Source organism: Chelonoidis abingdonii, chromosome 5 (assembly GCF_003597395.2).
Source record: "Chelonoidis abingdonii isolate Lonesome George chromosome 5, CheloAbing_2.0, whole genome shotgun sequence".
Taxonomy (NCBI): Eukaryota; Metazoa; Chordata; order Testudines; family Testudinidae; genus Chelonoidis; species Chelonoidis abingdonii.
The window spans coordinates 66082802-66104648 of record NC_133773.1 but is presented as its reverse complement, the minus strand read 5'-3'; the positions used below and the strand labels follow the sequence as shown (position 1 = coordinate 66104648).

Below are 21847 nucleotides of genomic sequence, written 5' to 3'. Positions count from 1 at the left end.
ACAGTAGGGGTGGACAAACTTTTTGGCCCAAGGGCCATGTCTAGGTGGGGAAATTGCATGCAGGGTCGGGGCAGGGGCTTAGGGTGCAGTCTGCAGGAAGGATCTCAGGGCAAGGGGTTAGGGTGTAGGAGGGGGTGTAGAGTGTGGAACAGGGCTCAGGGCAGGGGATTGGGGTGCAGGGAGGGGAGCAGGGTGTGGCAGAGGACTCAGGACAGGGGGTTGGGGTGCAGGAGGGGTACAACAGGGGCTCAGGGGAGGGGTGTGGGGTGCAGGAGGGTTCAGGGTGTGGGCTCTGGCCTGGCTTACTGGGGTGGAAGTGGCTGGCACCATGTCCCTACGGCCCCGGGGGGGGGGGGGGGTCCATGCGCTGCCCTCGCCTGCGGGTACCTACCCAGAAACTTCCATTGCTGCGGTTCCCCGGTCCCAGGTGCCAGTGTGACATGATGCTGACCACTTCCAGGAACGAAGCAGGGCAGGGAGCCTGCCTTAGCACCGCAGCACCACGGGAGTGGCAATCCTGCAGGTCGGATCCAGCCCCCAGGCCGTAGTTTGCCCACCCCTGCACTACAGGGAGCTTTTTGAGGTAAATTATGTGGAGTCCAGTAACAGGTTAACCTTTCAGTCAATCTGATGTTAGAAAGTCCACTGACCTCAGTTAATATATTGCAACAAGAAGATATAGTCCTTCAGACTGTGACATTGCTTAAAGACAAAAGATGAGACTAATATTACAGAAAGGAACAAGTGTTTGACATATGCTGTTTTTGTTTTAAAAACACACACTTCTCACTTGCTCCATGTAACATGAATTCCAAGTAGTGGAATTGTTTGATACATCACCAGCTGGAAATGACAGCTGCATGCTTGTTTTAAGAAGAGGGCTCCTGATTCTTCTGTATTTGTGGAACTTCCTCCAACTACCACAGCGGACAGTTTTTACCAATACGGATAATTGAAAGTCCACAGAGGCATTCTGCTGGTGGAACAGTGTCAACAAAGGGGAGGGTCTGTCATTCTGTGAGTCAGTTAATTTTGACCAACAGAAAGTCAGGGTTTTATTGATAAGAGTCAAAATCAAATGTGGATGCAGACAAGGATGTACCAAAATATGGCAAGTTTTGCCAACAAAACTTTGGTGCATAGAGCCGCCCTAACAGTTGGAGAAGAATGGGTATGGATCTGGGAAGCAAATAACCCCCAAACTCGAAAATATCCAGCTAATGTTTTAGAATCATAGAATATCAGGGTTGGAAGGGACCTCAGGAGATCATCTAGTCCAAACCCCTCCTCAAAGCAGGACAAATCCCCACACATTTTTTTTTTCCTTTTGGTTTGGTTTTTTTGTGCGCTTATCCCGTGATAAGCAAACTGCCTCCTATATGCTCAAATGCAAAAGGTGCAAGCTGACAAAAGCACCAGCTTCCCATTACAACTTCTTCAACACAATCTACGTATTGATAAAAATCTGCAGCATTCCGAATGCAGTGCTGGAACAGTGTAAAATTGAGTTTAACATAAGAACACAAAACTGCTATTATGCTGATTTAATTCATGCTTTATATTCAATACGGTGAGATTTTATTTTAAATTAAGCTACTGTGGAATTTCCACTCTATTGTATCACAACACAGCAAACACCAGTGGACTTGCTGAAACATTTAGATTCACCTTGCCACAGTGTATGCAAGCCCTTAATTTACAGGAATTATGTACTTGTAAAAGGAACTCCAGAGTCAGGGTTCTAACCTGGTTTCCATTAGATGCATGACTATGGTGCCCTCTCCAACTTTCTCAAAGAAGTCCTTTTCACTTGAATATGAGGTCTGTAGCTAGAGGGATTTCTTTTTTCCTTTTTTTTAACCTGCAAAACTTGAGATAAATCAGACAGTCATTTCTGAAACATGGAACTCTGAGACATGACTTTGTAAAGTTGTCACGCAAATAACTGTTTGGAAACTAAGTTTCTTTTTATTGAACAGTCCCTGATGACAAAAGAAGCACACTTCTAACTGCTGATAAGGTCAGATGCTTTTTTCAGGACTTCTTCACAATACATTTTCTAATATATGCATGCTCTCTCAGATACAGAGATATTCACAAAATTCAGATGTATGGTAGAGTTTATAAAGGTCTTCCAACATAGAGCTGTACTGGCTGAGCTCATAAGCTCCACTTATCACATTGCTGTGGTTCAAGGAAGTTGTAGACTCTCCCATTGAGCCTGTAGTATTCAGACAGCCAAACTGATCAAGCTGAAAGAGGTTAAAAATTCTGCTGTGAGAGTATCTGATTTTAATATTACATTGTCCTGTGTTTAATTGAAAAATACATATTTTCTTTACATCACAAGTCACTTCTCCAAGTGATACAATAGCTACAACTTCCACCTTGTCCCCACAATCTCTGGGACAGATATGGTACCTCAAACTACTTTAAACATTTTTCACTTGACTATGTTCAACATAACTGTTAAGGTTCCAGGTGGGTTTCTATTTAGCAAAGTACGTCATAATTTCAGGTTTCTAAAAGAGAACCCATAAACATTTTAACTTTTATTATAAACCCAGTCAACACACACAGCACTCATGTATGTTTGCCTTGGGCATGCTCACATTAAGACCAGGGACTACAGACAATGGCTCACATAAAATAGTTTTAGCACCATCTGTAAAATGATTTGGATTTGTTGTTATTTGGATATGTATGCCTTCATTAGAAATACCCATCTCACCCGGGTGATAGCCAGGACACTAAATGCTATAGTTTCTGAGCCAGAGTGATTCAAAATTATAACCAAGCTTTGACCTTCAAGGTTCTGGACTGTACAAACTGCTAAATACCTTCAATCCCTGGGAAGTCACTTGAAATTAAGGTACTACTCAGTACCTTGTGGGACCCAACAAATTACGTGTGTCATCTCTAGCAAGACTTTCCTGAACATGGCCTAAAATTTCTTTTTCTCTGTTAAAATAGCGCCATAGGATTTAAATGGCCCACTTAAATATTTGATTCTCCACTCCAGCCACAAATACCGTCAATATAAATACAATCTTTGTAACAATGGATTAAGAGTTAGGACAGTACTGTAGTAGAACTGGAGATAAAATATTTAGGACCCAATCTTGCAAACACCTAAGCATGTTTAACTTTATGCATGTGAGTTTTCCCATTGGTTTAATTGAGATAATGTGTGTGTAAAGTTAAGCACATTCATAAATGCCTGCATGATCATATCCTTAGTCTGATGGCAATCAAATCAGCAGAGAGCTTTCATGTATTCACGTCCTGGATTGTAAACTTGAGAATCTCTGCTCTGAAGGGGAGAGAGAAGGCTTAAAGAGATTTACTTTCCCTTCAAGTTTCATAACCCAGGCTCCATAAGGACCATCAACTAAACAGTATACCTATAACTTCCAAAAGACACTGAGAGAATCAGCCTAAACTTTAAGAGGTGGTCTTGCACTTCCTTACCCACTTCCAACTTGTAAAGATTACAAGAGCAGCAAGAGCCTAGAGAAACGTATCTTCCTTGACTCTGGAAGGAAACGTGGAACCATCAGGAAATCACTATGGTTCCAACAATCTAAAGGTTTGCCCACACACCAAAATTGTACCTCTTAACCACAGAGTTATAGTTAAAGCAGTACAACTCTACTTTTGTGTGACTGCCGTTACCCCAATGCTTTACATAGGGAGATTTATTGGTTTAACTATGCTCCCCCACACACCCCCCAAACAGTGATACCAATAAATACATTGTGTGCAAACAGGTCTCGGAACAGATTCAAAGCAACAACTGAAGTTGCTCCTCAGTTATATAGACTGGAATACATATACCCAGACTCCTCTTTGTTGAGAGATGTTTGAAAAATGAGAAAAGACTACTTGTGTTCCAACATCTATTTTGAATAAGCAGAAAGGATGGGAGAGAATTAGTCCAAGCCATAGGAGAGAAGCTGACATATTAGAAATGAGAAACACCTTTCCAGTGTCAAGTATCAGCCATTACGTGATGGAATTAAAGGACAGCTTATTCTATAAACCCATACTTTGAGAGTGTTAGTTTCTTCAGATTAATCTCTCATGTGTTTGGGTTTTCCTCACATATACGTAGTTCTGAAGATATAAGCTTTTTCCTTGCTCATCTCATTATAGTCAACATCTGTGTGTAGACAGCTGGTTTTGGGCCCTCCTTTGTTTATGTAAGCAACTACTACCGTATTAGATGTTTCCCTTTAAGCGATTGGTGATGTTGCATTGCAAAAAAACTTCCAAATGTTTCAGTATTTTCCCAGGTACTCAGCTACCATCTTACCTGAGTTGTTTGATCACTGTGACATTATTTGCAATAAGAAGGGGAGTTGTTCAAGTTTTTCAACTGGTCTGTCAACTAACTTAAAAATAATAATTGGCCATCGGATATCAGCCACATCACCACACTTGAGCTCCTGATGCTGTATGTAAGCAGTGTTCAAAGAATAAGGTACATCACAAACAAAGCAATATGTACTGAAGGTACAACTGATCGTCCACGTATCAGCTACAACCCTACCTGTCCTACCCCTACCGCAAATACCTGAACATTTTAACTTGATGTATATTAACCAAATAATTATATTACTGTTGTATATTTCTCCTTATCTATCAACCTTATACCAAATTTAACAAAATAGAAAGATCGCAAACATCAGAAGGCCTGCTCTTAAGTAAAATGGGCAACAAAAAAAGACGTTCCCAGCTATCACTAAACTTGTGTTTTTTAAGTGGCATTTTTGTTTAAACTGATGTCCACAGTTGTGACTCGCTGATTAAATGAGATGAAAGTTGACAAAATTTGGCTCATGGTACCTAAAAATGTAAATACAGGACATACAAAACACTAGACCAACACTTCAGGAAATAATTTCTTTGTAGATTTCTGCACACATAACCAATGCATCTTTCTCTGAAAGATCTCGACAGTATTCTTCTATCTTTTTCTAATCACCAAAAATAGCATCAGTTACTGTAAGAACAGCACAAAACAGATTCTGTAATATAGAAAGTAAGCCTCTACAGAGACAGGTGTTTGTAAAAAAATAAACAGCCTACATAAGTCTGTTTTTTAACAATTAGTGAACAAGCTTTTTCATACCTGTCTATAGACAATGAGCAGTCACATTTCCCTGCATAAGTGATCTAACACTGCATAAGATTGATATTAAAATATTCAGCAATTATATAGCACTTTAGATTACAGATAGAAATTCAGGAAGAAAAAGCAGTAGATTCTTTCCTTAACAAAATTCCATGCAAATTTACTGGCTAAACTGTGATGGAAGTGGTATATGATTAAATAATCCTACATACAGATTTTGTGGACACAGTCCTACTTCTTAGTAAGTCCTATGCCCTGGCATTATTTGTCTAAAACTACCTGTTATTCCCAGCACTGCTGCAACAATAAAATATGACCGTCTTTAGACAAACAGTTATCGTAAAAAAGAAGGTGCAACCTATAATTATTGTAGAAGCCTTAATTTCAATTTGACAAAAGGCTCACAAAAGCATGTCTAAAACAATCATGTAAAAAAATCTAGTAGAACTCATTGTACTGCAATGAATTGTCTGTACTATTAAGTCTTTATTCAATAACATTATTTATGCAGAATCAACTACCAAGTCCTTGAATGTATTTGTCTTGATGGCAGATGTTGGCTAAGAAGCTCCCCATGGCAAATGCCCTCTCAATAAAACATATAAACATGAAATCCTGATTTACTGCAGTGCAGACCTGGCAGGATCCCAGTACAACTTTGCCAACTGTCTGGCTAGCAGAAGGTATAATACACCTTCAGGAGAGCAAAAACGCAATAAACCAGCCGTTCTGCAATGACTGTCTGCATTATGAAATATCCTGTTGGATGACTTTCACAGGAGCCTATAGAAGCACAAGGAGAATGAATATAGATTTCCTGCAGAGGCCAATCTGAAAATCAGTATGCTGATCCAGACAAAAGTTTCAAAATAGACTTAATCCTGAGTATGATGTTTATTTAGATAGCTTTTAATCAATCATTTGCAAAATGTCTTCTGTGGCCTTGGAAATATAGGGGTCAAGGGGAATTGTTACTAACTCTGAAATCAAGGATCTTCGCTGAACATTAAGGACAGTAAATTCTGAAATATTTCCAAAGCCTCCATGAAGAGACACACAATGTTCGGAAAAAATAAGTTTAGAGTAAGAGTAGAGAAAAGTGTCAAAGAAAATAAGAGGAAATAATTATACTGGGACCCTAAAATATCAAGTATGGAAATTCTGACTTCTCTCAAACATCCCAGACCTTTCCCAAGTATGTAAATAATGCACAGTATAAGTCTGGACTATTAAATGTTAATTAACAAAGCATTAAATTTGAAATGTAAATTTAAAGAGTCATGTCTATTTAGAGTACCCTGCCCAGGCTAAGTGTCACCACAAACGCTAAGGGCCACCTTATGCCTTACATTGCATCCACCTCCCACTCCATAGCTATGTCAGACTATGCATAGATGGAGGGGCTCCTTCATTAGCCCCACTCTCTTGCATATGCTGCCTCTGCCCTATTGACCAATCCTGAAGACACTCAGGCTGACAAGGAGGGGCGATGGAGGTCCTACTGGCTGCTCTACTGTAGGATCCAAAGAATCACTCAGGGGAGCTATCATAAGCCTCTTTCACAAATCTGCTCCAAATCTGTAGCTGTAGTATAACCTCCAAGCTTAATTAACCAGCTTGAGTCTTATCTCGCTGCCACCAACCACGAATCACTGCCTGTACACTTGAAGCCCCCCAAACCTCCCTGGGAACCCCCAAGACTCAGATGCTTGAGTCTCCAACAAAGGTAAATAAACCACTCCCTTCCCCCTCCCTCTCCCACCCAGACTTCCTCTCTGGGCTAACCTGAAATATTGATGTATGGTATTGAGTATTGTAGGGTACTGGGTATGTATTGTATGGGTACTGGGTATGGCTACACTTACATTTTTGCACGCTGTAATCAGCGTGTTGGTCGTACGGCCTGTGTAGGCCACGCTGTTTTGTTTCAGCGTCCACACTGAACCAGAGCGACCAGCGCTGCAGATATGTCCACACTTCAGCATTTCAGCGCTGTTTGATGGTGCATTGTGGTAGCTATCCCACGAGCAGACCGTCGTCCCAATTTTGGCGCTTGGCTTGTGGAATGGAACAGAAGGTTTGCGTCAATTCCCTTCCTTTCAAGACCCGTGGTGCTACGCTTCCCTTTCAGACCGTTTGTGCCAATTGTGAGTCTGCCGCGTATTTCAGTAAAAATGGAGCCCAGCTGCTGAGACTTTGCTATGAATGCTGTCACCCAGCACATCACGTCTGGCCAGTTGAGCTACTCCTTCTGCTCCAAAGTGACAATGAGGAGAGCTCACATGCCTGAAATAGAACGGCTGACCGGCACCTGACACTAAATTGCTGTGGCATAACGGACGTGCTCAGACACTGGATGGCCGCTCTTTGGCTCGGGAAACAAGCACTGAGTAGTGGGATCACATCGTCATGCAAAGTCTGGGAATGACGAGCACATGGCGCAGACTCTTCGATGAAAACCACTTTCTTGGAACTTGTGTGCTGAGCTCGCCACCAGCCTGCAGCGCAAGCACGTAACTGAGAGAGCTGCCCTGTCAGTGGAGAAGCGGGTGCTATTGCAGTCCTGGAAGCTGGCAACTCCAGACAGCTACCAGATCGGTCGCAAACCAGTTCGGATGGGAAAGTCGACTGTTGGAATAGTGGTGATGCAAGTTTTGCAGGCCATTAATTGTCATCCTGCTAAGAAGAACCGTGGACTCTTGGGGAATGTGCAGGACATTATGGATGGCTTTGCACACATGGGTTCCCAAACTGTGGAGGGCAATAGATGGAACATATTCCTATTTGCACTCGACCCCACTGGCATACGATACTTGTAATCGGAGAAAGGGTATTTCTCTATGTTCTCCAGCGCTTTGTGATTCACTCGGGCGTCCACTGACATTTACACAGATGCCTGGAAAGGTGCATATGCACGAATCTTTCGGAACAGTGCATTTCAGGAAGCTGCAGGCAGGACTTTTTCCCAACAGGAAAGAATCCCAGTGGCAAACGTCAAATGCCACTGTGATCCTGTGAGACCCGCTACCCTGTAATGGCCTTGCTTCATGAAACCGTGATATCAGGGAGCTACAGAGAAGGACCGGTTCCAACTACAGAGCTTGAGCCGTGCAGAATGAAGATGGAGTTGTGCTTTATGACGTTTAACAGGGAGATGGAGAAGTCGCTACAGGAAGCTAGACTTGTGGGAAAGCAGCATCCAGCTGATTATTAACTGCGTGCTGGTATCCTCCAAATATTTTGAAGGGAAGGGAAACCTTCAGTACGAAGGACCTTCCGAGTTCAACGCCTGAGGCTGAATTTGCACATGCCGAGACGCAGGCGTCTACTAGAGAGCTCCAGCATGACGACGCTTCAAGGATAGGATGCTTACAAGAGCAATTGAGGCTGAACATGAGTGCCTTCCACAGAGTTAAGTGCAATGGTTGCAATATTTGCAGTGCCTATTTTTCACTTGTGTACAGTAATGTTACAGAATCTTTCTTAATAATAAAAACTGTTTTAAAGACAAGAAATCCTTATTAAATACAGTAAGATAACGGGCTAGGGTGTAGGGTAATGAGCATAAAGTCATGAGGTTGATATAGTCCTTCCCTTGAGTGCTGATAGAATGCTGCGCACTTCAGATAAATACTCAGGTGCATGGGTTGAGTGCATAGGATAAGGGTCGTTCATTCTCCAGGCTGTTAGGGAACGTATGGTGTTTGGGCAGCTGGTGGTGGTAAGAACCAGGATGCTGAAAGGGTTTTGCAGGAAACAGTGGGCACAATGGGATGTGAGCTCTGGATGGGGGGAAGGCAGCGGTTATGCCTGCCTGCATGGCTACCATTGACTGCATGAGGTCTGTTAGCGTTCCAGGATGCTTAGCAGCTGATTGTGCTCTCTTCGTAGCCAGTTCCTTTCATCTGGCAGCCTTTTCCTTTCTCTTGCAGCCTGTTCCTTTTTCCTGACTTCCTTTCCCCCAGTCTTAACTTTTATTATCTATGGAATACAGATTCATAACTGCTTCACAGCTCCTCCTTATCTTCCTTGTTTTTCTTAAGTCCGTAGTTTTTCAGGAGTCTGCGCTGATGAGCAGTATCCACAGGTCCTTTAAAAAAACACAGAGAGATAAACTTTTACTACAGAGCCTGTATGTTTTTAAGAACTATTCTAGCATGCATACACATTGCGAGCATACACAGAGAGCTGCACTGCAAGACAAATGTATGTTCCCACACGCGTCTCACCTGGAAGGGCTGCTTGACTCTGGATCCATGGGTTTCTGTGACTTGGGAAAGCAAAGAGCAGCTAGAGGGAAATAGCACTGATCCTACACCACATCTGCCAAACAGTACTCCTCAGAGCCATCTTGCACACGTGGCTCACCGGAAGGGGCTGTCTCTGATCCACGGCTTTCTTGACTTGGAAAAGCAAAGAGCAGCTACAGGGAAATAGACACTGAAACCCCCACCCACATCTCCCACACAGTACTCCTCAGAGCCATCTTGCACACTGGCTCACCTGGAGGGGCTGCTTGACTCTGGAATCCATGGGCTTTCTGTGACTTGGGAACAGCAAAGAGCAGCTCAGGGAATAGCACTTAACAGTACCCTGCATTTTCCACAGAATTTTAACCTCCCTGATATCTAGCTGCTCCGGTCACCTGGAAGAGCGGGAGGGTCTTCTACAGCTATGTGATTCCGCCCTGGTCCCTACGCAGCTTGCCTGTGTGCAGCAATGGTCCCCCACCCCTCACGGCACAATGGCCGGACGTGTTAGTCCTGCTGGGGACAAGGACCACGTGATCTCCCTATAAACTTGCGGAAGCGCATTGCACATGCTGTGGTAAACGTCTGTCCTCAAATCTGGACCTTAGCGTACAAAATCTGGGTCTTACTGAACCTCCCCAGTATACCAGCTTGGATCTTATTCGCTGCCACCAGAAGTATTGAGGTATATCAGCTGGTTCCCAAATTCCTTAGGGACCCCTCTCTGGCCTCCCCAACTTTCCGGGAGATCCCAAGACTCAGAAGTATGAGTCTACCGGCAAAGGAATATATCTCCCTCCCTCTCCCTCTCTCTCCGTTGTTCCGCTCTGAGCAACCTGAGGGAATTGATGCAATCTCTTTACATCACAATACAAAACTTGTCTCCGTCTCTCAAGGAGACAAGCCTTAAGCACCAGGGAACAGAGCTGATTCCTCTCTCTTTCTTTCCCCGTAACTTTTTCCCGCCCTGGGACAATAGGAAAGTAACCCACAGAGCATGCTTTTCCTCCCTCCCCTAGCCTGTCACAGATGTAACCAGCTCCGACACAGAAATTTCTCTCCCCTTTGCCTCAATAGGAAAAGAAACTCCCACAAGTTTAAAAAGAAAACTTTATATAAAAAAGAAAGAACTTAATATACTACACTCTGCATAAGAAACTCAATACAGGGATATGCTTATAAGAAAATAGAATAAACAGCCTGATTAAAAGATAGCCAATTAAACAGTAAAAAGCAAATCAAAGCCCATGTTAAATACAAATCAAAGCACATCAAAAGCGATTACTTGGTTCTTTGTACTCACACTTGATAGTAGAATATTTGAGAGAAGATGGAGTTAGAAGAAAAGCTTGTTTACTCACAGCCGAGGAAAACAACAAAGACACAGAACAAAGCCAAAAATCTCCGAGGTTCCCACCCTTACTTTTAAAATCCGGTTTCCTGATTGGCCTCTGTCAGGTTTGGTTCCCTTTTAAACCCTTTACAGTAAAAGAAATTAACCCTTACCTTACCTTATCTACTTATGACAGATGCTCTGGCTGAACTTTTGAAGAGATTACAGAGGCAGATTACCGCGACGTGATAGACCAAATCAATGGCTATTCCACATCTAGGCATGCTTGCAGGCAGCCATAGCCCCCCTCCTCCCAAAACATTCCATCCTTATAATAAAAGCTTCTTACCGGGAACAGTCCTCTGCTGGTTCCTCACTACCAAGTTCCAGCGGCTGCGACTGTAGCTTCTTCTGGCTGGAAAATAGCTCCTGCGCATGACTCCTGGAAGTCTCCAAACACCTCAGTAGCCTCACTCTCGGGTTCCTCTACACCCTCCCCTCCTCTCCAGGCTCTGAACTGTCCATCGTGATCCTCGGATTGGCAGTGGGTTACATCCAAGTATCGCATTCCAGCTCCTTGTAAAACGGCAGGTCGTGGGGGCAGCACCTGAGCGGCGTTTCCCTCACGTGTTTGCAGTAGGCACTCCGCAGCTCCTTTACCTTAACCTGCACTGCACCGCATCCCAGTCATAGCCCTGTATTGCATTGACTTTGATATCTGGCCATAGATATCATAATTTCTACGCTCGAGCGCAGCTGTGCTGCACAGCTTCCTCACCCCAAACACTGATGAGATCCTCAGCTCGGCAGTCCTCCATGTTGGGGCTCGTTTGGCGTGGAGGCATGGTCACTGATTGATTGATTGATTTGCCCTCCACGCCTCGCTGAGCAAACAGGAAGGGATTTTTAAAATTCCTGGCATAAAAGGCGGGTCACCTGAGCCCAGGCAGTGGAGTGCGAAACGATGACCAGAGAGGCTGAAAAGGTTGCTGGGATACATCCTAATACCCTGGAGGCCAGTTACAGCGCTGGTGAGTGTCCACACCTGATGAGCAGCGCTGCATCACCAGCTGGATTCGCTTCACCCGTAGCAACCAAGAGTACAGCCAGCGCTGCAGACAGGGAGTTGCAGCGCTTGCTGAGCTTTGTAAGTGTGGACACCGAATAAGTTGCAGCACTGTAACCCCCTCACCAGCACTGCAACTTGCAAGTTACAAGGCCTGGGCTAACCTGAGAGTATTGATGCAATCTCTTTACATCACAATACCAAGAACATGTCTCCTTTCTTCCACAAAGAGACAAACCCAAATACAAGAAACAGAAAAGTTCTCTCTCTCTTCCCCGTAGCTTCTTCCCGCCCTGGACACTAGGAGAGTTAAACACAGAACGTGTGTTCCCTCCCCCCTGTCTTCTTTCTCCTTAACCAGAGAAAACTCAAACAGGTTTTTAAAAGAAAGCTTTATATAAAAAAGAAGAACAAAACATCAAATTATTCTCTGCATCAAGATGACAAATACAGGGCTATCCCTTAAAGAGAAAATATGAATAAACAGTCTGATTCAAAAAATATCCATTGAAACATTCCAGCAATTACACACATGTAAATACACCAAAACAACATAAAAGCCTATATTGGTTTTCACCTGTACTTACAAGTTGGACATAGAAGATTAGAAGAAGAAAGAGCTTCTCATAGCTGAGAGACAGACAAAAGACTCAGAGCAAAAATTCCTCCCTGACTTTGAAAAATTCAGTTCCTGAGTTGCCTTCTTGCCGTCATGTGTGTTTCCTTTGTTAACCCTTTACAGGTAAAAGAAACATTAACCCTTAGCTATCTATTTATGACAGGAGCACATACTAATAAGTTCCCCACACTCATTCCCAAGAACCCTCTAAATCCTGTGCCTCACCTCTCATTGCACAGGATTCATGGATATTACACAGACCTACAGCTACAATGAAATAGCTAGGGTGTTTGTTTTTAAGAACAGCAGCTATGTGTCCTCAGCTACTTTTCAAAATGTTTTAATACACAAGCTCCAAAATATATTAAACTATATTAATTTTGATTCTATGTAAAATCTTTATTTCAATTACATTTTGCTCATGAGAATTGGAGAGGACAGCAGTTCGGGAGCAAGATCTGTGAATAGGTCTTCAAGCATGCTTCCTTCTCCCAAACGCCATCCTTCTCCAGGGGTTGCTGGGGTCCGCACAGATATGAAACATCCAATGATTGCTTCTCTTGCTATTTGTCAACAGGCACAATTTTGGGCTGTCAGCTAGTAGCATTCCATGGGCCTTTTAAGTTCCTTCATATCTTCCTCTCTGCCATCCCTCTCTCCAGCTAATTAGGGTCTACACATATGCAGGGCATCCACAATTTCATTTCAGTGGACCCAGAGGCTGCATGCAGAAGGAAAAGGGAAGATTTGGGTAGCTGCAAAGACACTGTGTCACATAGTTTGAAAGGGTTACCGACCTGGCCCTACTTTAAAAACAAAAACAAAACTAAACAAAAAAACCGAGTCCTGTAAAGACCCATTAGTGGATTTCACTGAGTTGCAGCACCCCAGACTATGTCATTCTGTGATATCACAGCTACAGAACAAGAGCATTTGGATCTAATCTTAGAACACAGAGCTGCCCAGTGAGAACACAGGTAAATATCCTTTTCTCCCCATATATGATATTGCTTTCAGCTTATTAAAAATTAAAACTACGGTGCATTCATCACAGAAATATCTGTTACCAACAGCTACCAACCATATTCTAGTATTAGCAATTCCATAGTTACTTCTTACTCCAAATGACCAACTTTACCTTTTTTTTTTTTTTTAAGATGATGTAAGCAGGGCTACCCAGAGGGGGGGCAAGTGGGGCAATTTGCCCCAGACCCCAGGCCCTGCAGTGGCCCCCACGAGAATATAGTATTCTATAGTATTGCAACTTTTTTTATGGAAGGGGCCCCACAAAATTGCTTTATCCCAGGCCCCCTGAATCCTCTGGGTGGCCCAGGATGTAGGATGGGGGAAATGAAAGATGGGAGACTGAAGTATAGTTTTGCAGCTAAACATTTCAGTAAGAGATACGGTGTAGCTTAATCAGAAAATCAGCCAACAAATTGTAAGTTCTCTTTTGAACTACCTGAAACTGTGGCTCTTCAGTTTATCAAAACAAAAACTTATTCAACTCCACCTATCATTTAGAAGTCTTCTCAAGTCACCATTTGTGTAGTAATGTATGTATTTAATTTTTTTAGTCAAATAATGTCCATCATTGAAGACAGATTAAGGGTTTTTTAAATTAAAAATGTACTTAGTAGGAGAACTAATGGGGTACTGTATTAGGAAAAAATAGGAAAAATTCCAAATTATTATAAAATTCCCTAATTTTTAATAAGTGTTGATGGAAGAAGATTATTCTTATTTAAAATTAGTTCAAAACATTTAAAAGATGGAGAACACTCATCTAAGGCATTTCAGTTTTAGGAGGCAACCCTATTGAAACCACTAATCTATAACTAACAATCAAGCTCTGAAATATTTTCTCATTGGCAAGAATTTAAGAAGTATTTATCAAATATATTAGTCTTGGAAATTTTGTATTTGATCCACATTCTCAGAAAAGAAGTTGGAGAAGGAAAGGGGCGCTAACAATCATGCAGTGGCTAGGAGGATCTTCTTATCAAAGGTCACAAAGTATCAGAGCAACCTGCATATTTTTATCAATCATAAAAAGTTAATGCAATAAATTCATCTGTAGTTTAACTCCACTGAAGTCAAACTCTAGAGATGTAATAGGCCCAATATACCCAAGTCATTGTCACCTCCCCAGCATGCTATTTCAGCCATGCATGAATTTTGATGATTTTAATCTCTTTAGATGACAAGCTGCCATCAAAATTCAAAAGTTTTCTGCCAACATAACTCATTCTGTAACGTATTCAAAGGGGATAAGAGAAGCATGCAAGTTATTTAACTTATTTGAATACACACACATTGGCTCCATATAGTCTCCTTCTAAGAATAAAAACTGCTTCCTAGTAAAACTTTATATTTTAAAGACTCGGCTTTTCAATCTAATCAAAATTAAAACTGTAGCACCAAATCCCCCAAATCATTTTTGGTACACTACTCACTCCCTTCCTCATAACCAAAATCCTATGTAAATATGTCAAATTGCATAGCTGTATACCATGTATCAACCATGTTCACTGGAAAAAAAAAATTTATAGTTGGGTTTTTTGTATTTGTATTTTTTAATTCAGAGAAGTTTAAAAAAAAAAAAAAGCTTTTATAGTCAGAAAGATCCCTCATTTGCCAAATATGGCTGAGAAGATTTAATCTAACTTGATCATAAAAACGAAATTGTATTTTGGCTGCCAAGGTTAAGCCTGATAAATTAAATGGCAATGTATACAACTATTAAAAATTAGGTTTCTAAATAAAAATGCTGACTCCATCTCATCTATGGCAGTGCCAAGTGTTAATATGACGTAGAGGTGAAGAACAAGAATCTTTTTAACAAGTAATTTGACAGAATGCAGTAAGCAGCACAAAAAAAAATTAAATCAGACTTTGGGGTAGGAGTGTCTTGTCAAGCAGGTAAGAAAATCGGATATGCGTGTGCGTGTGTGTGTCAGGAAAAACTTCAAACCTGATTTTCTGCCTCAAAGGCTTTTAGCCCTTCTATCATTAACTTCACATCAAATAAAACTAGTAGAGATGTCTGGCAAATGAAGAATAACTGGAGCTGAACTGCCACTTTTAATAACCTAGTTCCCATGTTAAACAAAGAGATGGCCCTAGGGTTTGACAATTTGTTGCATGAACATAAACCCGCTGATAGTAAAGTAAATGCAGATGAGCTAAGTCAATTTTAACAACATGCTCTGTTTTTCCCTTTTGGCCATTTAAAAAAATTAAACATTTATACAGATATTATGAATTCTTACAGCTTATTTATATTAGGGTAAAGATAAAAATGGATAGCATGGTGGTCAGGTTTTTGATGAACTTTTAAATGTGTACCTCAACTTTAGATGATAAAATTGATGCCTCTCCCCTCACACACATCCTCCCTTCCGCCCATGTAGTGCTCTCTCCCCCTTACGTAAGAAAACAAGGCTTCAGTCCTTTATTTAGAAACATGATATTTACAGTGAATGTATGTTGCTTCTATGGGTAGTTTGTTCCACCTGACAGCAAATATATTGGTTTTCATCTTCACATGAAGAGAAATAAAGATTTAGCTTCCCAATATTGATACATTAAGTTGTGCCTGGGGGAGGTCATTCATATATACATGGGGGAAAAAAGAGGTCAATCAATCATTTATAGCTCAGTCATAATTGCAGCTACTTCCATAGAGACTTTTTTAAAGTATTTTAGAGCTTGTGACAAACCATCACATTGACAGCACTGAAATCATTGCAACACTGTATTGAACAGGTAGAAATTCATAGAAATTCATAGACTTTAGAAGTTCAATCTCCATGCCTACTTAAATCCTTGGCCTTTGCGACTACAAAACAAGGGCTACCAGTTGTGAAGTTTTGCAATGTCCACTAGAAAACTGGATTAATGCCCAACTCATTTCATTCAGGTCAAAAATAACTTTTGGTCACTACTGACCTAGAGATGAGAGTGTCTCTATCCCATTACCTAACCCTTGAAACACACAGATACAAGGGCTAGTGAATGCATCTCTTTTACATTTTAATTTTATAAACCTCAGTAATACACACGTGTCTTGCCAGACATATGCTAAGCTTAGGAAGGACACAAAAAAAGAACAAGTTCCCCCCCATGAGGTTTACCATACCGAAATAAGATGGAAATTAACTAAACTTACAAGTGTACTGAAAATACCAGAATTTCAGAGCCACTCTCAGTGATGTAGTGAACATAGGTGGTAATCAAGGAGAATTTGCCGGATTTCCTTATGGATCCATCTTTGATCTCACAACGTATCAAAATGCTAAACTACAACCTTGCCGTGTGTGTGTGTGTGTGTGTGTGTGTTGTGTGTGTGTGTGTGTGTGTGTGTTTGACAAAATTCCAACAATTTAAAAAAATTATTCCAGTAATGTCTAGGTTTTCATAGAGTCCAAGTGTACACAGATTGCTCATGGTAAACCAAAACATTTTGCACTTGTGTGTATAGGAAGATATTGCCAATTAGACCAACTGAATGGAGTGAAAAAAAGGGTCAGATGTAAGTAGAAAGGACAGACAGAAGATCAAAGTGAAGATAAAGTCACATGAAAGGCCTGACAAAGGGAATCAATGCAAGAAATGGGAGAGCCACTTCAAATTAACCCAGATTCAGGATTTTCCACTTGCATGTTACATTTCCTCAGACTATACACCTGAATCCTATTTAAGTATTATTACCACCATAAATTCTGCAAATAGCAGCATTTATTTTGTTCACAAAAAACCAAAACAAGGTATCTACTATACCTTCCTGAGATTTAGAGTCTAGATGTTATTATTAAACATACATACACACAAAAAGGAATGCAGTCAAACCAGAATGTAACAAAACTGTCACCATAAATTTCACTGATAAAACAGTTATGTACAATCAATCATTAAGATTACGCTGGCTACATAACGATATGAGAGTATGTTAGTTTCTACTGATCTTTATTTTCAGTATACCTTTCTTTAGATACAATTGTTTAGTTTATTCGGTTGAACCTTGCTATCATGAAATTAGCATATAACTATGCTCACCATTCTTTGTCATAATGATAATGAAAATACAAAAAAATAATTTGCCTGTGCAAAAACAAAAGTAGAGGCTCTGGCCACTGGATTAGAAGAATTTGAAAGGTTGCATTATTCATACACGTTTCAACTCATCCACTCATGAACACTGTACTGCATTGCAGGTTACCTGCTTACATTAAATTTGAAAAAAAAATGCCGGGGGGGGGGGGTGAAGGGGCAATTAATGGCACATGTAGGATGTGTGTTAAGAGATCTCCACTGTATCTGAAATGACATCAATTCACCTCCCTGCTAATTATTACTCATGCTAGATTTGTTGATCTGACATCTATGGCAGGAAAAAACTGGTCACTACTGCTTTATCTTGATTGATTTAAATCCAGATGACAGCTTAATCTGAGGAGATGACATTCCACACCCACTAATTCTCTGCCTTTTCACTGACTACAATGTTACAACAATGCACATCAGCTCTATTACTGACACCAGTTTGAACCTGCACATTTCTATGCTATGTGATGAAGAAGTTAAGGTGGCTCATTTGCTCACACAGAACAAACTTTTAAAACACACCCTTTGGCATTTTTGGAAAGATGTGGTTCATTGAACTGCACATAGAAGAAGACAGGAAACACTTACTAGTACAGAACTTCGTTTGCTTCATGCCTTTCATATCTCACAGTTTCACACATCAGCCTGTAAGAGAAAAAAAGACATTTTTTTTTGCCTTTACCACCTTCATAGGTTATCATTCAAAGGAAGCCTCAATGTCTGAAAAAAGTTTTATTAAAATATTTAATTAATATTGTCACATTTGTTCTCAGCTCTTAATGAAAATAATATATGTTTAAGTTTAAGTTGTTTACCGACATATCTAAACTGGTGAGTTTACAGTACTGAAACGTGACTATTAGTGGGATGTAACTTCTCCCATTAAATGTTTAGCCTCTGTAAAATGGGGATAATGATCTTGACCTCCTTTATCACATGCCTTGAGATCTGCTGATGAAAAGTACTGTAGAGGAGTTAAGTATTATCTCACTTTTCAGTGTAAGCTACTTCAGAATATAAAGCACATTTCAAGAAAAATAAAGCAATATGCAATACTGAGCAGATGTCTTTTGTGAGATTTCCAGTACTTGCTTTTTCAAGTTAAGCCATATATACCTCCAAAAAGTACCTTATGACACTTCAGCCTTTGGCTGACATTTTGAAGCTTTAGCATTAAAATCTCTTGCTCATTTCCAATTCCAAAAGGGCAGTAAGTTACAAAAACGTGAAAAGATTTGCCTGCAGACTTCAGGGAAATCCTTAATGCCCCTTTCACATCCAATACGTGCTACTTTTCCTTCAGGTGCACTTATTTCAGACAAAACTTTCCTAAGTCCTGAGAACAGTAACCTTCCTTTTTGTGATGAAATCAGTGAGGATTCATAGAACCACTTTATCTTCATGAAATACACAGCATTGTGGCTCAGTGACTTACACCATTTCACCCACCCCACCCCCCACAGGTAAATATTGTATACTTCCAGAGCAAACTGCAAACAGAAAGGCTACTTGCTGGACAAGTATAAGGAGATTTGCTTAAGAGGCTAATGTGAGTATTTTATTAAAACATTAGGAACTATATTTGAATTCCAGGCAGAAATTCTCAGTCACTAGGGGTGTGATCATTTCTGTTGCAATGAGATGTCTTGCTATATGAAGATGACCCACTAGCTTCTGATGACATATCAAGATAAAGTTTCCCAGCACTATGACCTTCATTCCACCGGGGTGGCTAAAAACTGATTTTTTAAAAAATAAAATTTTAAAAACTGGACTTTAATTTAAGTTATAAGCTTTTTCTCTTTAAAAACAGACATTTATAATTAAATATGAATTTAATACAAAATATGTTAAGGTCTAAAACTTATTATAATCTCTTAGAGTATTTAAATAAATATGCTGAACTGAGGGGCCTCTATCAAAGGCTGAGAAAGTTTGTTTTTCTGTGTAAAGACAGGATCGGGGGAAAAACATCTAGCTTTTGTGATCAAGCTTTATAAATAAGACAACAGGTCAGTCTAAGTAATTTAGGAGACTGTCTCATTTTCAAGAGACAGAGATGAGACCAGGAATTTAAATCTCCAGCACTTTCACTTAGACATATTTGAAATTTTTTCTAGGCTGACCTGAAATAATCAATTTAATTCACTGACTACAGTTAATCCCTCTGGTTAATTTAGATGAAAAATGTGAAATGTGTTTTGATAAAAGAAGTTTATGTATCCTAAATATTGATGATGTTTTGCTTGATAAAAATAAATTGTATATGCTGTTGTATGTGTTCAGTTAAATTCCAGTTGCCACCCTAACGAACTTGACACAAACTCATGAGCAAAAAGTGATTATCTAATAAATAAGCAATATATCATTCACCATTTTCTAACATACTCAAAATGTACAATTAATAAGAATTTGAAAATATTAAGCTATATAATTTCTTAAATGTATATAATTACAGTATGTCCTTGTAGTAGCAAAAAGATGTACCAAATCTAATGTACAGACTCAATTTACTTAAAATGTTTTAATGGTTATAAAAGCAGCAGAGAATCCTGTGGCACCTTATAGACTAACAGACGTTTTGGAGCGTGAGCCTTCGTGGGTGATGCACCTCTCTTTAGAAAATGAAGTACAAATAAAGTTGATTAAAACTGATTATATAAATTGAGGCTTCCCACTTGGTAATTGGTAAAAAGTCTGAGAGTATGGCTTCTCAATGAGTGGAGGAAGAAATTGGTCTGGGCCCCCGGATCAGTTAGATTTTTCTATTAAAATGCGACAAGGTTTCCCCACGGTCATTGCTATTGCCTCCTAGCTCCATGGCCTCAATAGCCAATTCGGTTCTACTAAAATTACCCCTCAACCCACTCTCTCACAATAGCTTTTTAACAACCTTGGCTAGTGAGGGGAAACAAGGGAGTTTTTCCTGTTAATGGATAGGGCCTGAATTTTTCCCTGTTTCTGAACAGAGGTGGTTGTGACCATTCCTTTCCCTGGCAATAGACTGTCCGCTCCATATCAAACAGTCCACTTTGACGTTGAGAACCTCTCTGGTCTGCATCTCCTGCATTAAGAAAAAGTTTCTGCTCACTGGAAGGCCACTTTTGCTTCCTTGTGCAATGAGAAGCTTATTGGGCTTCCCTACTCATTAATGCATCCTACTGCTGAAATGTTGTCCATTGTATCACATGGCTTTCCATGAGTCCCGCAACCTTTAAAAAAAAAAAAAAAAAAAAAAAGACAACTGGCCTTAGTTCTGGGATCTCAATCTTCAGTTATTTAGCTTCTTGGTCTTACCTATCATAAATGAATCTGTGGAACAGAGAAGCTAAAAGAAGGTACAGAATAGAAAAATCGCTACTTAAAAAAAAACTAAATATTAATAAAGGAACCTGATTAAGTTCTTCTATAGTCTCTGCTCTGCTAGCAGAGTTCTGTGTGATGCACAGGCTGGAATTAAGGAATTATAGGAGACTCTGGTTTCCCAGTGACAGTGCAATTTTATTTGGCACGTAAATTCAATTTTGATTTGAGTTTGGGACAAAGACTGAAATCCATTCCTCCTTAAGTCAAACAAATTCACCCTTCCTTAGTAGCACTATGGCTGAATTTTCTGTAGATAAACAAGTAACACAATCCTCTTGCACAAGATGGCACAGTGTTTTCAGTAACATACGTATGTATTTTGTTATGATTAATATAATTAAAGCTTTTTCATAATAGGCAGTTAATTACTTCCTTCCTATATATAAAGTTTTTGACAGTACTTTGGGTGTGCTGATATTTATAGGAATGTTACATCTATCTCCTACATCACAACATATTTTAGTCAACCAAGTTCAGAACCAAAATCAACTTCAAAAAACCCAAAACTTTAAGACAGCATTTTTCATTAGTGAACAAAGCTTGCAGTTTAGAAAACCCCACAAAAACAACTAATCTCCAAAAATGGTTTACAAACTAGCCAGCACAAAAAGAGTGTCACTATCCTAGAAAATGCGATAAACCTGCATCTGGATGAAGTCAGCCTTTTCTATATATGGTGCTGTAAACACAAGCTCTCCTCTAGGAATTCTCTGTGCTAGTAAAGTTAGGACAAGTTCCACACATTCCTTAGAAAAAATCTCGACTTAATTCCAATTTACAAGCCAAAGCCATGCATCAATGTATCAGGCCACTAGGATCCCTGCTTACAAGTTATAAGGTCAGTTTAAGCCTAGTATTCTTGAATATGGATAAGTTTGCTAAAAATGTTACACATCATTTCATAATAATTAATACTGCAACAGATGGTGAGTGACCAAAGCTGACCTTCCAGAACAAAGTGAAGTGAATT

The 21847-nt window shown here is 40.2% G+C and overlaps 1 protein-coding gene across 6 annotated transcripts in view; it reads right to left on the bottom strand.

Moving 5' to 3' along the window:
- The window catches only part of RAPGEF2 (Rap guanine nucleotide exchange factor 2), a 324533-nt gene that overhangs the window by 188134 nt on the left and 114552 nt on the right, over nt 1–21847 (bottom strand). For all 6 annotated transcript variants that reach the window (XM_032803442.2, XM_032803445.2, XM_032803447.2 and 3 more), the window contains exon 3: nt 18100–18156. In XM_032803442.2, the coding sequence (XP_032659333.1) occupies nt 18100–18156 (57 nt within the window). The remainder of the gene's footprint in view (nt 1–18099; nt 18157–21847) is intronic.